The following is a 15840-nucleotide window of genomic DNA, read 5'->3' on the forward strand; positions in this document are numbered from 1 at the left end:
GTTTCTTTCTTTTTTTTTTTTTTTTTTTTTTTTAAAGATTTTATTTATTTATGACAGAGAAAGGTAGCAAGAGAGGGAACACAAGGATGAGGGAAATGGAGAGGGAGAAGCAGGCTCCCCACAGAGCAAGAAGCGTGATATGGGGCTTGAACCCAGGACCCTGGGATTATGACCTGAGCCGAAGGCAGATGTTTAACCTGCTGAGCCACCCAGGTGCCCCTGATTGTTTCTTTCTTGTATCCTGGTATGCAAGATGCAGTTTATTCACTCATTTATTCTACAATCATTTTTTCAAAATTATTAAAACCACCTAACATTGAGCAAAAAAACTACTACTAATAATATTGGATTATAACTCAAAGAATAAAATTAATGTCTCAAATTAAATAAATAAGTTAATAAATGGGAGAGAAGAGATAGCTCTTTATTATAGAAGAATTCCAATTATTACCATGAATGAATGAGGGTTATAGAAAATCACCAATTAGAATACCACAGTAGTAGTAATTGCCATGGGCAAGATCCACTAATGGATACTAAAATTGTTGGATGAAAAGTTTAAGAATAGAAGATTTGCAAGGTCATGAAAAACCAGGAAAGGCTGAAGAATTATCACAAATTAGAGGACACTGAGGCGACATGACAGCTAACTGCAATGTGGGATTCTGAGTTTGATTCCAGAGCGGAAAATAACATTAATGGCAAAAACGTTGGCATCCAAATAAAGACTGTAATTTAGTTAATAGTATTGTACTAATGTTAATTTCTTTGGATAAATATACTATAGTTATGTAAGATAAGGTATTAACATTAAGGGAAGCTAACTGAAAATTACACAGAAGTCTACTTTTTTTTTCCAGCTCTTTTCTAAGTCTTCTATAGTTGTAAAACACATAATAAAAATAGTTCAGGACTGCGCACCTGGCTCATTCATTTGGTGGAACATGCGACTCTTGACCTCAGGGTTGTGAGTTTGAGCCCCATGTTGGGTGTAGAGATTACTTAAATTGAAAACTTTAAAAAATATGTATTTTTTTAATTTTGTAAAATTTTACCATACTTATTTATTTGTTTTATAGATTTTATTTATTTGAGAAAGAAAGAGCAGGAGTGGGTGGAGGGGCAAAGGAAGAGGGAGGAGCTGCATGTGGAGCTTGATCCCAGAACCCTGAGATCATGACTACAGTGGAAGACAGGTGCTTAAATGACTGAGCCACCTAAGGCGGCCCAAGATTTTATTTTTTTTTTTTTTATTTTTTTTTTTTTTAAAGATTTTATTTATTTATTTGACAGACAGAGATCACAAGTAGGCAGAGAGGCAGGCTGAAAGAGAGAGAGGAAGAAGCAGGCTCCCTGCCGAGCAGAGAGCCTGATGTGGGACTCGATCCCAGGACCCTGGGATCATGACCTGAGCCGAAGGCAGCGGCTTAACCCACTGAGCCACCCAGGCGCCCCAAGATTTTATTTTTAAATTTACATCTATGCAGTTTTTGTTTTTGCTCTAGTTCATTTTTTTTTTTTTTAAAGATTTACTTATTTTAGAGAGAGCTCACACACACAAGCTGGGGATGGGAAGGACAGTGAGAGGGAGAGAGAATCTCAAGCAGACTCCCCCTTGAGCATGAAACCTAACACAGGGGCTTGATCCCAGTACCCTGAGATCATGACCTGAGCTGAAATCAAGAGTCAATCACTTTACTGACTAAGCCACTTAGGTTCCCCCATTTTTTTTTTAATAAAGTTTGATTGATTGGTATTATAAAGTAGTGATTATAATATATATAGAATTTTATGTTTTCCTTTTTCAATTAGTAGTTTATAATTAGTTTCTTTTTTTTTTTTAAGATTTTATTTATTTGACACAGAGAGAGATATATCACAAGTAGGCAGAGAGGCAGGCAGAGAGAGAGCAGGTGGGGAAGCAGGCTCCCTGCTGAGCAGAGAGCCTGATTCCGGGCTCTGTCCCAGGACCCTGAGATCATGACCTGAGCTGAAGGCAGAGGCTCAAACCACTGAGCCACCCAGGTGCCCCTATAATGCATTTTTATATTGTGTAACAATTTGGTACCCTTAGTGATCCAAACTTCAGAAAGAGATCCTATTATATACTGAGAACTGATTCGGTATCAAGCCATGCTTGATGCTTGATAAGTAAAGCTTGGCCTGTGTATTTGTTTTTCATTGCAGTTAAGACTGTCAGCCATCTGGAGCAGAGCCAGATCTTCTGATTCTTTGTTCTTTGCTGCCCAGTGATACAACTAATTTATATTATAGCCTGACACCGTTTGGTTTCCTTATTGAATTTCAGGGACGGAGAATTCTGGAAAAGTGGACATCTCTACCAAGGACCTTCTTCCTCATCAAGAATTGCGAATTAAGTCTGGTCTGGAGAAGGCTATTAAGCACAAAGACAAACTGTTAGAATTTGACAGAACTAGGTATGATATGGTTTGAATAACAAATCCTAAGCAATAGACTAGTCTATAAATTCTGGCCATTAGAACATTTATTCTGCCACTTGGTACCTTTCTAGGGTGGAGTATGAAAGATTCACAGTAAAAGAAGAGTTCTGCTGCATAACATGGCTTACATCTTGTTTTTGAATTCATGTTTGAATGAATTAGGCTCCCACCAAGAGGATCTTACCCTGTAACATTTTTTTTAATTTTTGGCAGATGCTGGTATACCCCCAGAAAGTTGATTTGGGTTGATAGAATTCCTCAGTTGTTCCGCTTGTAGCCAGTTGGCATATGTTAGAGTGCTTACCCTGTGTAGTCTGCTGTAAGAAATTGCCTCTGGAAGAGTGAGGGTAGTGGCATATCATGGAAAGGCATGATTTACCCTTCCTTCCCTTTGATGCTTAATTTGTTTTCTGACTTAATGATCACTATATTATAATGTCCCTTGGGCGCCTGGGTGGCTCAGTGGGTTAAGCCACTGCCTTCGGCTCAGGTCGTGATCTCAGAGTCCTGGGATCGAGTTCCACATTGGGCTCTCTGCTCAGCGGGGAGCCTGTTTCCTCCTCTCTCTCTCTGCCTGCCTCTCTGCCTACTTGTGATTTCTCTCTGTCAAATAAATAAATAAAATCTTTAAAAAAAAAAAAAGTCCCTAAATTGGCTTTTACACTCCTACACATTTGTCATTTAGCACATCAACTTTTGTTTAGGAGACAGTTTTATTGATTTGTTAATTCTGTTTTTTATTTCTTACACGTTTTTCTTCTTTTGAACAAAATATGTATTCAGAGCCAGTGGTAAAATTGTTTAAATTGGACTTATACACTCATTTTTCAAATGGCTGTGTGAGAATCTGTGAAGGTCCTTGGAGACCCCTGAATATTTTACTTATTGTACCTAAACTGGGAGTCTATTCTGGGCATTATAATCCTTTAGTTAGACACGCTTCCTCCTTCCAAACCATTTGCTGTAAATCTGAGATATATCTTGGAAAGCTATTTCTTAAGTAAGCCCATCACAAAGGTTTTTTTTGTTTGTTTTTTTCAAGATTTTATTTATTTATTTGACAGAGAGAGATCACACGTAGGCCGAAAGGCGGAGTGCGGGGGGGTGGTGGACCAGGCTCCCTGCTGAGCAGAGAGCCTGGTGTTGGACTGATCCAGGGCCCTGATATCATGACCTGAGCCAAAGGCAGAGGCTCAACCCACTGAGCCAGCCAGGTGCCCTCATTGCAAAGGTTTTTTAACTCATATTTACTCTTAATCCTTTAAATATCACTTCTGTCCCTACTCAATAAAATTTTATCATTAGAAATAGAATTGGCAATGGAGTACATTTCTGGGTAAATGGAAACTAGAAAGGGGTCTCTCCCTGCTAATGCCCCCTTTTCTCATGTGTTCCAGGGTACCAGTTTCATTATTTAGGTTCACATGTAGGACCAGCTTTCTTCTGAGCCCTCTGAAACCTCCCCGTCTCAGTCTACTTTAAAACTTGTAGAATTTCAGCTGTGTCCTGAAAAATTGAAATCTATATATGAATCTAAATTCAGTATTTCCCTGTGCCTGTCTGTGTATATCACAGGCATCACTGTGTGTGTTATGTCACTTTGTATATTATGCACAAAGTCAGTTGTGACTGGATTTGTTCATTTTGAGTAGTCACTTAACTTCTTTGAGCCCCAGGCCCATTATCTATAGCATGAGAGAGTTGGGTCATCAAAATTCCTTCTAGTTCTCAGTTTCTTTGTCAGTATGATCTTAGGAATAGGCCTGAGGCCATATCTTAGAATTTGACCAGTGTTTTAGTGTTTTATTGAGGGACTGGAGATAGGTTTTGGGGGGCAAGGGGTAGAAACTGGCTTATAGTAGTAGAGTGGTAGGATGTCCTAAGAGTAAGCCATAATGGGGCATCTGGGTGGCTCAGTGGATTAAACTCCTGCCTTCGGCTTAGGTTATGATCCCAGGGTCCTGGGATGGAGCACCGCATCAAGCTCTCTGCTCAATGGGGAGTCTGCTTCCTCCTCTCTCTGCCTACTTATGATCTCTGTCTGTCAAATAAATAAATGAAATCTTTAAAAAAAAAAAAAAAGTAAGCCATAGGACTTAAATAGTCCAGGATAGCACTCCTTAGTTTCTAAGGGAAAGGACAGCAGTTGGGCCTAGCAAGAATAGACAAGGTCCCAGTAAAAGGGTCTGGGATATTGAGTAAGCTGCTGAGACATGAATTCAGATGTAGCAAAACCTGGTGGAAGCTCAGTTATGGCTGGACCAGTTTAAAAAAAAAATGGCAGAAGGATAATGGGTTATATGCTGTGTCTTTTTCTGCCTGAGAGTGAGATTAGTTTCAAGAGCTGAGCTGAGACTGCAATGGGGATAAGATATATGCAGAAGCTGGGAACCAAGCAGAGCTTGACCTGATTTTGGACTTTTTTGGGCATCTATATTTGAGGTAATAATCTCAGGATATCAAGTCCCTGTTTTATCAACAGGTGACCCAGTTGACATGTGTTCTGTTTTTTACCTCCTTAGCATTCGAAGGACCCAAGTCATTGATGATGAGTCAGATTACTTTGCCAGTGATTCTAACCAGTGGTTGTCTAAAATTGAGCGGGAGACTCTGCAGAAGCGAGAGGAAGAGCTGAGAGAATTTCGACATATGTCTCGGCTCTCTAAGAAAGTCACCATTGACTTTGCAGGCAGGAAGATCGTGGAGGATGAAAATCCACTAGCAGAGTATCACAGCAGGTAAGTGGGCAGCACCGGAAAGGGTTTGGGAGGGGGCAGTTTGACTGTAGAGGACTTTCCCCCTGTCATGGATCTGTTATTTATTTTATTTTATTTTATTTAAAATTTTATTTATTTGAGAGAAGAGAGAGAGCGAGTGTGAGCAAGGGCAGGGATGGAAGGAGAGGGAGAAACAGACTCCCCTACTGAGCGGGGAGCCTGACATGGGGCTCAGTTCCAGGACCCCACCTGGGATCATGACCTGAACCGAAGGTAGATGCTTAAATGACTGAGCCACCCAGGCACCTCTATTTTTGTTGATTTTAAAAATAATATATTCATTTGCAGGGCACCTGGGTTGCTCAGTGGGTTAAAGCCTCTGCCTTCGGCTCAGGTCATGATCTCAGGGTCCTGGGATCGAGCCCCGCATCGGGCTCTCTGCTCAGCAGGGAGCCTGCTTCCCTTTCTCTCTCTGTGCCTGCCTCTCTGCCTACTTGTGATCTCTGTCTGTCAAATAAATAAATAAATAAATCTTTAAAAATATTTATATATTCATTTGGAATCATTGTAAGAGTAGCTAAGACTGGGGCTCCTGGGTGGCCCAGGGGGTTAGGGCCTCTGCCTTCCCTTTGGGACTTGGTCCCAGGGTTCTGGGATCGAGCCCTGCACTGGGCTCCCTGCTCAGCAGGGAGCCTGCTTCCCCACCCGCTCTCTCTCTGCCTGCCTTTCTGCCTACTTATGATCTCTCTCTCTCTCATAAATAAATAAAATCTTAAAAAAAAAAAAGTAGCTAAGACAATTTTGAAAATGAACAGTGAGGGGAATTTGTCTTCTAGAAAATTGCTGTAGTTTGATAAACTTTTTAAAACAATGAGGTACAGTTTGGGCATGGAGAAGATCAATGAAATGTAAAGGAATCCAGAAACAATCTTGAATTACGTGTGCTTGTGTCCACACATGCATAAATTAGTAATTGAAATAGCGTTTCTCCTTTCTTAAAAAAAAAAAAAAGATTTATTTATTAGAGAGAGTGCATGCATGTGCACAAGTCAGGGTAGGGGCAGAGGGACAGGAAGAGGGAGAGAATCTCAGGCAAATTCCCTGCTGAACACAGAGCCTGACATGGGGCTCCATCCCACCACCCTGAGATCATGACCAAAGCCAAAATCAAGAGTCAGATGCTTAACTGACTGAGCCACCTGGGTGCCCCTGAACCAGGTAGCATTTCTGAATGGTAAGAAAAGGGTTAAATATATGATGGAATGATTGGGCACTGACTTGGAAAAAATCTACATTAGCTCTGTACCTCAAACCATACTGTGATAATAAGTTTGACTAAATAGTTAATTGTAGAAGAGATAAAAAGATTAGAAAGAAATAAAGAGAGGCAGAGGGAGAGGGAAAAGCAGACTTGCCCTGAGCAGAGAGCCCAACCTGGGGCTCAATCCCAGAACCCTGAGATCATGACCTGAGCTGAAGGCAGCCACTTAACCAACTGAGCCACCCAGGTGCCCCAAGATATTTATTTATTTTTTTTATTTTTATTTTTTAAAGATTTTTATTTATTTATTTGACAGAGAGATTACAAGTAGGCAGAGAGGCAGGCAGAGAGAGAGAGGAGGAAGCAGGCTCCCCGCTGAGCAGAGAGCCCCGATGCGGGACTCGATCCCAGGACCCTGAGATCATGACCTGAGCCGAAGGCAGCGGCTTAACCCACTGAGCCACCCAGGCGCCCCAAGATATTTTTAATAAAGTAAAAAAATTCTACCAAACTGAGAGAATATTGTCAACATTTTTAAGTCAAAAGAGGAATATCTATATAAAGACTTCCTGCATATTAGAAGAAACATAGAAAACAATCCATTAGAAAAATGAGCAAAGGTTAAGGACGATTTACAGGTGAAGCAAATAGCCTATAGACATTTAAAAAAAAAAAATGCTCAACTAGGGGTGCCTGTGTGGCTCAGTTGTTAAGTGTCTGCCTTCGGCTCAGGTCATGATCCTGAGGTCCTGGAATGAAGCCCCGCATCTGGCTCCCTGCTCCGTGGGAGGCCTGCTTTTCCATCTCCCACTCCCCCTGGTTGTGTTCCTTTCTCTCTCTGTCAAATAAATAAATTTTTTTTAAAAAAGAAGAAAAATATAAAATGCTCAACTAGTTAAAAGAGAAATGCAAATTTTAAAACATAATACATCATTAAATTGGCTGAAATAAAAAATACATATATATATATAAAATATTGCTTAATCTATGAGTGTAGGAAACTCGAGATGCTCTTTTACTGTGGATGGGACTATTAAAATGGTACAGCCTCAATGCCAAGAGTGAACCCTAAATGAATAAAATCTTTAAAAAAAATGCTTTAAAAAATTCTTATTTTTCTTTTCTTTTTGCTTCATGCCTATGTCTCTGCTTTTTTCTTGGTTTGGAAATTTCTCCCTCAATGTTCACTTTTGAAATACCTGCCTATTTGGTACAACAGGTGGGATAATAATAGCAATAATTGCAATAACTGTATCATAGTATAATAGCTACATCCTTCCATGTTTTTGTTCATCATCTTCATAGCTGTTTTAAACCTGCTGTTTAGATTCAGAGCTTCTTGAAGGCAAGAACCATGTCCATGTCCTCCACACTTTCTTTTCTTAAGTAGGTTCCATGCTGGTCTCAATGTGGGGCTGGAACACATGACTCTGAGGACCCTGAGGTTAACACCTGAGCTGAGATCAAGAATCCAGTGCTTAACTGACAGAGCTGCCCAGGTGCCCCTCCTGGATATCCAAGTTGCTTTGGATATCTGAGGTTCCTAACAAATATCTCTTTAATCGTATTAATTGTATTTAATTGACCTTTCCTCCTGGTAAAAGCTTTTCATTATGTTGTGCCTCACAATTATCATTATCTACAAATATTTCTAAAGCATCTGGCAAGAACATGGAGTACAGCAGCAAGTAACATAGAAATATCAATAAGAATAAGTTACGGTTCCTGCAGGACCTATGATCTATTACTAATCAGTAAGATTAGTTCTCCCGTTTTTTTTTTTTTTAAGACTTTAATTTGTTAATTTGGCAGACAGAGATCACAAGTAGGCAGAGAGAGAGGATGAAGCAGGCTCCCTGCTGAGCAGAGAGCCCCATGCAGGGCTCTATCCCTGCTGAGCGGAGAGCCCCATGCGGGGTTGGATCCAAGGACCCCGAGACCATGACATGAGCCGAAGGCAAGGCTTAACCCACTGAGCCACCCAGGCATCCCAGTTCTACAGTCTTTAAATGAATAATGATCACATTCTTTTGTGAGTTTAGAGCCAAAATAAATAACAAACACCATAGGCACAGGATAACATGGGATGTATTCCATGACTGTTTATGAGACTGACCTGCTGCCTACTGCACTAAGGAGGCAGGTTCCGTGACTGTTTAATTAGTAGGTGTTAATAGGACTTCAGAAAAAGGAGTAAGAACTTTTGTGCTAGGCCAGTAGAGTGCCTCATTAGAACTTCTGGGCCTCGAAGCAAGGATAGAATCCAGATAAGCATGGAGAAGTAGACAGGGACTTCTGAGTGGGCAGAGGAGTAATTGAATGTGTTGAGTAAATAGATTGCTATTGAATACTCTTCTGTGGGTCAGATTATTTCTATGCATGTTTTCTTATCTTGGCATTTTTAGTGATATTGTTATGCAGATGAATGATTGTAGTATGCCCTACCTATTTTCTTAATGTTCTGGAACTTCTACTAACTCATATTCCTTAGGGTTCTTGGAGTGAAGAGAAGGAAGTTGGTGGTGGGGATAGGGAAGATCATCCATGGACCCCTCTTTGAATTTCAAATTTTATCATTGTTGAAGGATTTTATGTTGTGGTAAGTAAGGATATTCTGAGCAAAGAATATTACCAATTATTGCATCCTTTGGTTTGTTATCACAGACTAGATGAGACAATACAGGCAATTGCCAATGGAACCTTGAATCAACCATTGACCAAACTGAATAGATCTTCTGATGAGCCTTTGGGAGTTCTGGTGAATCCCAACCTCTACCAGTCCCCTCCCCAGGTTAGTGATCCTTTTTTCTAGATGGTAATGAGAGAAGTTTGGGCCCTGATATTTCTCCTTCAAGTGTGCCTATTTCATAGGCTTTAGATACTAATTTGCTCTTTGAACACACCCACCAACCTTATTTTCTGGCCCCAGTTTTTTCCAATTTTTTCAGCACTTCTAACAAGTTGACCTGTATTACCTTCCTAGTATTTTCCAAGAGAGGGTTTTTAAAAGTAACATATTTAGACAATAACCCCATGGTCCTTTTGTTAATATTCTTTCTCTGCCTTTTATAGAATATGGGTAATCCCATGGAATGGTATTTTAAACTAAAATGTTTGTTGTTGTCATTCACTTTTTCCATCATACATTGAGCATCTACTATGTGCAAGCATAGTAGTAAGTGATAAACTGACTGTTACACTGCTTCTATCCTCAAGAAACTAATAGATTAGTAGGGGAAAAGATTACATAGCAGCTCTAATACTAACAGAAATTTAAATAAAGTATGGTGGAAACCCAGGGGAGGGAAAACAGTACTTCCAGTTGAGAATAAAAGAGGCTTTTATAGGGAAGTTATAATTTGAATTCCTTAAAATAGTTGCATATGTTAATTGTACTTCAATTAAAAAAGATAATTGCAATGACAGACACATGTGCATAGAGTAGAACTTCAAGAAAGAGTTCATAAATGCACTAGAGGGGTCACCAAAGAAATAGTGTTTGAGAGAAGACTTAAAGGATGAATAACAATTTCAAATGAGATGAATCTAAGGAGGAAATTCCAGGTGGAAGGTACAGCATGTACCAAAGGGTCAGCAGCTTAGGAGCATTATAGATTTGTTAGAACCAGAAGTAATTAAGTATAAAAGTTAAGATGAAAAAAAAAAAAGATGGACTAGTAGGTGTATTAGTTTCCTAGGGCAACTATAACAAAGTATCACAATTAGGTTAAAACAACAGAAATTTATTTTCTCACAGTTTGATAATCAAAACCAAGGTGTTGGCAGGGCCACACACTTCCTCCAAACACTTCCTTGCCTTTTAAGCTTCTGGTGTCCCTGAGTGTCCCTTGGTTTGTAGCTGCATCATTCTGATGTCTGCCTTCATTTTCATATGGCCTTATTCCTTGTATGTTTTTGTCTCTAAGTGTTCTTCCATTTTGTAATAATTTTTTAAAAATTTATTTGACAGAGAGAGAGAACACAAGTAGGCAGAGCAGCAGGCAGAGGGAGAGGGAGAAGCAGGCTCTCTGCTCAGAGAGCCCAATGCGGGGCTCAAACCCATGAGCTGAAGGCAGCCGCTTAACTGACTGAGCCACCCAGGCGGCCTTGTTCTTCCATTTTATAAAGGCACCAGTCATTGGATTTGGGGTTGAACCTAACCTAACATTACCGTATCTTAATTTAATTGCATCTGCAAAGACTATTCCCAAATAAGGTCACTTTTACAGGTTCTGGATAGACATAAGTGTTAGGGTGCATACTACTCAACCCAGTACAGTAGACATCATCTTACCATGAAAGCCTTTATGTCTCATGCTGAGGAGTCTGGTTTTATTCCATAGTCAGCAAAGGGAAGTCTTTAAAGAAAGCAGAAGATTAGCATGACTTCCATGCCTATATAGAGAACAGATTGGAGAGAGGAGTAAGACTAGAAGCAAGGAAATTCCTAAGAAGGTTATTGCAGTAGTGCAGTGGGGAGATAATGAGAAGCCAGGTTAATGTTATAATACTGGTAGGGCAGCAGATGAGGAGACCAGTTACTAAGGTCTATAACAGTATTATAGAAATATAAGAGATTAATTTAGGAAAGTGGCTGTGGGAATAGAGAAACCAGTAATATAAACTAGAACTGTAGTAGAACTAGAACAGAGAATGTGGGCCTCAAAATTGTTCAAACACCAACATGTTTATGAAACCACTTATTTGCCCCATAAAGGATGAGTCTTTCCTGGGTATTCGCAGTTAAGGTCTCTATCCCTGTGTAATATTTACTCTATTCTGGTTTAGATTTTGGATAGCTATTTATGTCTTTGTCTTCTACTAGGATTATAAGTTCCTTGAAAGAAAGAACTGTATCTTTTTTATACTTTATGTGCTTCACATAGTCAAGTATTAATAAATGTTTATTTTATTAAGATATGATGCAGTTGATTAGAATCATAAAACTTTATTACAGAAAGATTATTAGAGATTAACTTAGTCCAACACCCACATTTTATAGTTGAGAAAACTAAAACTGTTAAAAGTTAAGTAATTGTTTGGAATCTCTAAACTACTATTCTGGTTTTTCCCCCCAACAAATGATCAAATAAGCCAAAAGCTAAGAAATCTACGCTAACTCCAGATTTTATCATCTTAAAACCTACTACCTTTTTTGGCCGTGTTTCCGATAAATATGGTATAAACTTTAAGAAAACTGTGGGGCGCTCAGGTCATGGTCTCAGGGTCCTGGGATCGAGCCCCGCATCGGGCTCTCTGCTCAGCAGGGAGCCTGCTTCCTCCTCTCTCTCTCTCTCTCTGCCTGCCTCTCTGCCTACTTGTGATCTCTGTCTGTCAAATAAATAAATAAATAAATAAAAAGAAAAAGAAAACTGTGCCCAGTATGATTTCTTCATTATAAGCATTCATTTCATTTTGTATATCTACCCCATGTTTTTTCCTTGTCAGACAAAACTGTATGTTTGGTTTCTTTTTTGTGTAGTGGATAGACCAGACAGGTGCAGCCTCACAGAAGAAGACATTCCATTCAGCAGGATCAGAACTAGAATTCAACTCTTATCGGCATCAGCTGCGAATCCAGGACCAAGATTTTCAGGAAGGCTTTGATGGTGGCTGGTGCCTCTCTATGCATCAGCCTTGGGCCTCTCTGCTTGTCAGAGGGATCAAAAGGTAAGGATAGAAATGAATCGTGGCAGTGGAAGATTTTATAGTGACATAAGCTTAATTTAGAATTATGAATTAGGGAGGTAGCTGGGTGGCTCAGTTGGTCAAGCATCTGACTCTTGATTTTGGTTCAGGTCATGATCTCAGGGTTATGAGATGGAGCCTCGAGTTGGGCTCTATCCTGGACATGGAGCCTGCTTAAGATTCTCTATCCTTCTCCCCCTCACCCCCGCCCAACCTCTCTGTTTCTCTCTTTAAAAAAAAATGTGGATTAGAATTCATTTTCCCCAATTTAGTGATTATTTATAATACTCTTCACTAGAAATTTCAGCAATATATTCATGTAATTGATTTGGTAGTAGTGTTTTTACTGAATAGCTTAAAAAAACTGAGTTTAGAAAAACTAAGAATCCTAATCATAACAAAGAATAGAGTACCATTTTTTCATCTTTATAGAAAGCCTTTTTTTTTTAAGGATTTATTTATTTATTTGACAGAGAAAGAGATCACAAGTAGACAGTGAGGCAGGCAGAGAGAGAGGGAGAAGCAGGCTCCCAGCTGAGCAGAGAGCCCAATGTGGGGCTCGATCCCAGGACACTGGGATCATGACCCAATCCAAAGGCAGAGGCTTAACCCTCTGAGCCACCCAGTCGTACCTCTTTTTTTTTTTTAAATTTTAATTTTAATTTTTTAAAGATTTTATTCATTTATTTGACAGGCAGAGATCACAAGTAGGCAGAGAGGCAGTCAGAGAGAGAGGGGGAAGCAGGCTTCCTGCTGAGCAGAGAGCCTGATGTGGGGCTCAATCCCAGGACCCTCCCTCTCTCCCTCTGCCTGCGACTCCGCCTGCTTGTGCTCTCTTTCTGTCAAATAAATAAATAAAATCTTTTTTTAAAAAAAGAAAAATAAGGGACGCCTGGGTGGCTCAGTTGGTTAAGCGGCTGCCTTCGGCTCAGGTCATGATCCCAGTGTCCTGGGATCGAGTCCCACATCGGGCTCCTTGCTCGGCAGGGAGCCTGCTTCTCCCTCTGCCTCTGCCTGCCTCTCTGTCTGCCTGTGCTTGCTCGCTCTCTCTCCATCTATCACTGACAAATAAATAAATAAATAATCTTAAAAAAAAGAAAAAAAAAGAAAAAGAAAGAAACAGCTACTGTTAGCATTTTAGAGGGTTTACTTACATTTTTTCCTGTGCAAATTATTATACAGTGAGACCATAATATATATTATGTTTTACTTCTTTCACTTTATCATTGCAACATATTCATTTTTCCTTTTTTCCCAATTTTATTTTATTTTATTAAAGATTTTATCTTTTTATTTGACACAGAGAGAGAGATGATAAGTAGGCAGAAAAGCAGGCAGAGAGGGGAGAAGCAGGCTCCCCACTGAGCAATGAGCCCTTCATAGGGCTTGATCCCAGGATCCTGAGATCATGACCTGAGCTGAAGGCAGAGGCTTAACCCACTGAGCCACCCAGGTGCCACCCTTTTTCCCAATTTTATTGAAATGTAATTAACATATAACATATTAGTTCAAGCTGTACAATATAATGATTTGATATAGAAGTATATATATTTTTTAAAATTTGCCTCAATAAGTTTAGTTAACATCCATAACTTCACATAGTTATAAATTTTTTGTTTGTCATGAGAATTTCTTTTTGTTTTTAAAAGATTTTATTTATTCTGGGGAGGTGGGGAGAGGGAGAAACAGGATCTCCACTGAACAGGGAATCTAATGGCTGCAGGGCATGGGGCTTGGTCCCAGGTCCCTGGGATCATGACCCGAGCCCAAGGCAGATGCATAACCAACTTAGCCACCCAGGTGCTCTTGACATGAGGGCTTTTAAGATCTACTTTCTTAACGACTTTTAAATATACTAGACAGTATTTTAAAAATTTATTTATTTATTTATATATTTGAAAGAGAGAGCAGCAAGGGGGAATGGCAGAGGGAGAGGGAGAAGCAGGCTCCCTGATGAGCGAGGGTGCAATGTGGGGCTCAATCCCAGGACCTCTGGATCATGACCTGAACCAAAGGCAGATGAACCACCCAGTCGCCCCTATATAATACAGTATTGTTCACTGTAGTTACCAGCTGTACATTACTTCCCTGGGACTTACTTACCTTATAACTGAAAATTTTTACTATCTTCACCCATTTACCTCTGACAACCACCAGTTTGGTCTCTGTATCTATGAGTTTGCTTTTTTTCAGATCCCACATATAAGTGAGATCATACAGTATTTGTCTTTTTCTGTCTGATTTAGCACAGTGCCCTCAAGCTCTATCCATGTTTTAAATTAAATGGCCGAATAGTATCCCATTGTGCATATATACCACATTTTCTTTATCCATTCATCCATCAGTAAACATTTGGTTGTTTCCATGTCTTGCCTGTTGTACATAATGCTGCAATGAATGTGAGAGGTGCAGATATCTTTTTTTTCCCTTTCTATTTTGCCTTTAGAGTTTATTATTCCTAGGCAGTGTCCTAACTCATAATAGTAATAATACCATTTATTTATTTATTTAAAGATTTTATTTATTTGACACAGAGAGACACAGCGAGAGAAGAAACATAAGCCGGGGGCGGGGGTGGGGGGTGTGGGAGAGGGAGAAGCAGGCTTCCAGCCAAGCAGGGAGCCGGATGGGGGGCTTGACCTCAAGACGCTAGGACCATGACCTGTGCCAAATGCAGAGGCTTAACGATTGAGCCACCCAGGCGCCCCAATAATACCTTATATTTAAATAGCTTTTTACAGTTTTAAAAGTAGTAGCTCTATGAAAGAGATTAGGCCAGTTTATAATCTTGTACAAATGATGGCACTTAGGTAAGCAAAGATAAAGTAGCTTTCTCTGAATTAAAAAGCTCATTTGCAGCAGAGATGGAACTAGAGTTCAAGTTTTCAGAGTGTTTTTTCCATTCTTACTGAGTAAGCTTCAGTTATTTTTCTTCTGAAAGAAAATTTTTTATTGGCATTTAGGATCAGTCATTTCTACTCTGGTGTTTTCATTATTAGTTGTGACTTCCCTCCTTCATTACCATTTTTGTTCCCTCTTGAAGATCAGGCCTTCTTGCTTTAGCTTGTAATTGGGTTTTTTTTTTTTGTTTTTTTTTTAAAGATTTTATTTATTTATTTGACAGAGAGAAATCACAGGTAGGTAGAGAGGCTGGTAGAGAGAGTGAGAGAGAGAGAGGGAAGCAGGCTCCCTGCCGAGCAGAGAGCCCGACGTGGGACTCGATCCCAGGATCCTGAGATAATGACCTGAGCCGAAGGCAGCGGCTTAACCCACTGAGCCACCCAGGTGCCCCGGCTTGAAATTGTTTTATAGTTCATGTGTGTAGTGTCATTAGAACAGGTGCATGTGAGGGACACCTGGGTGGCTCAGTCGATTAAGCGTCAGGTCATGATCCTGGGGTCCGGGGATTGAGTCCCACATTGGGCTCCCTGCTTCTCCCCTGGCTGCTTTGCCTGCTACTCCCCTGCCTCTGCTCTCTCTCTGACAAATAAATAAATAAAATTTAAAAAGAAAAAAAAAAAGAACAAATGTGTGTGAATCTGCTTCTGCTTCAGAGCAGCTGGGCCCTCAGATACGTGTTTTTCTCATTCAGTTTTCTACAATTCGGTTATCTTTTCCATCTTCCAAAGTAGAAAGCTAAACAGTTTGCCTTCTGCTGAGACAATGAGAATGTTTACATTTCTCTCATCCTATTTTGGATCTGTGTTCTTCA

The 15840-nt window shown here is 39.9% G+C and overlaps 1 protein-coding gene across 7 annotated transcripts in view; it reads left to right on the top strand.

Moving 5' to 3' along the window:
* TRIP4 (thyroid hormone receptor interactor 4) overlaps positions 1-15840 on the top strand; it is an 88772-nt gene that overhangs the window by 42876 nt on the left and 30056 nt on the right. For all 7 annotated transcript variants that reach the window (XR_001180544.2, XM_045067411.1, XM_004758705.3 and 4 more), the window contains 4 exons: positions 2309-2438; positions 4985-5200; positions 9105-9231; positions 11923-12110. Coding sequence is in view for 6 of the 7 variants with exons in the window: in XM_045067411.1 (XP_044923346.1) it covers positions 2309-2438; positions 4985-5200; positions 9105-9231; positions 11923-12110 (661 nt within the window). In the remaining variant the exon portion in view is untranslated. The remainder of the gene's footprint in view (positions 1-2308; positions 2439-4984; positions 5201-9104; positions 9232-11922; positions 12111-15840) is intronic.

This window comes from Mustela putorius, unplaced genomic scaffold (genome assembly GCF_011764305.1).
Source record: "Mustela putorius furo isolate JIRA1106 unplaced genomic scaffold, ASM1176430v1.1 tig00003896_pilon_pilon_pilon, whole genome shotgun sequence".
Classification (NCBI taxonomy): domain Eukaryota; kingdom Metazoa; phylum Chordata; class Mammalia; order Carnivora; family Mustelidae; genus Mustela; species Mustela putorius.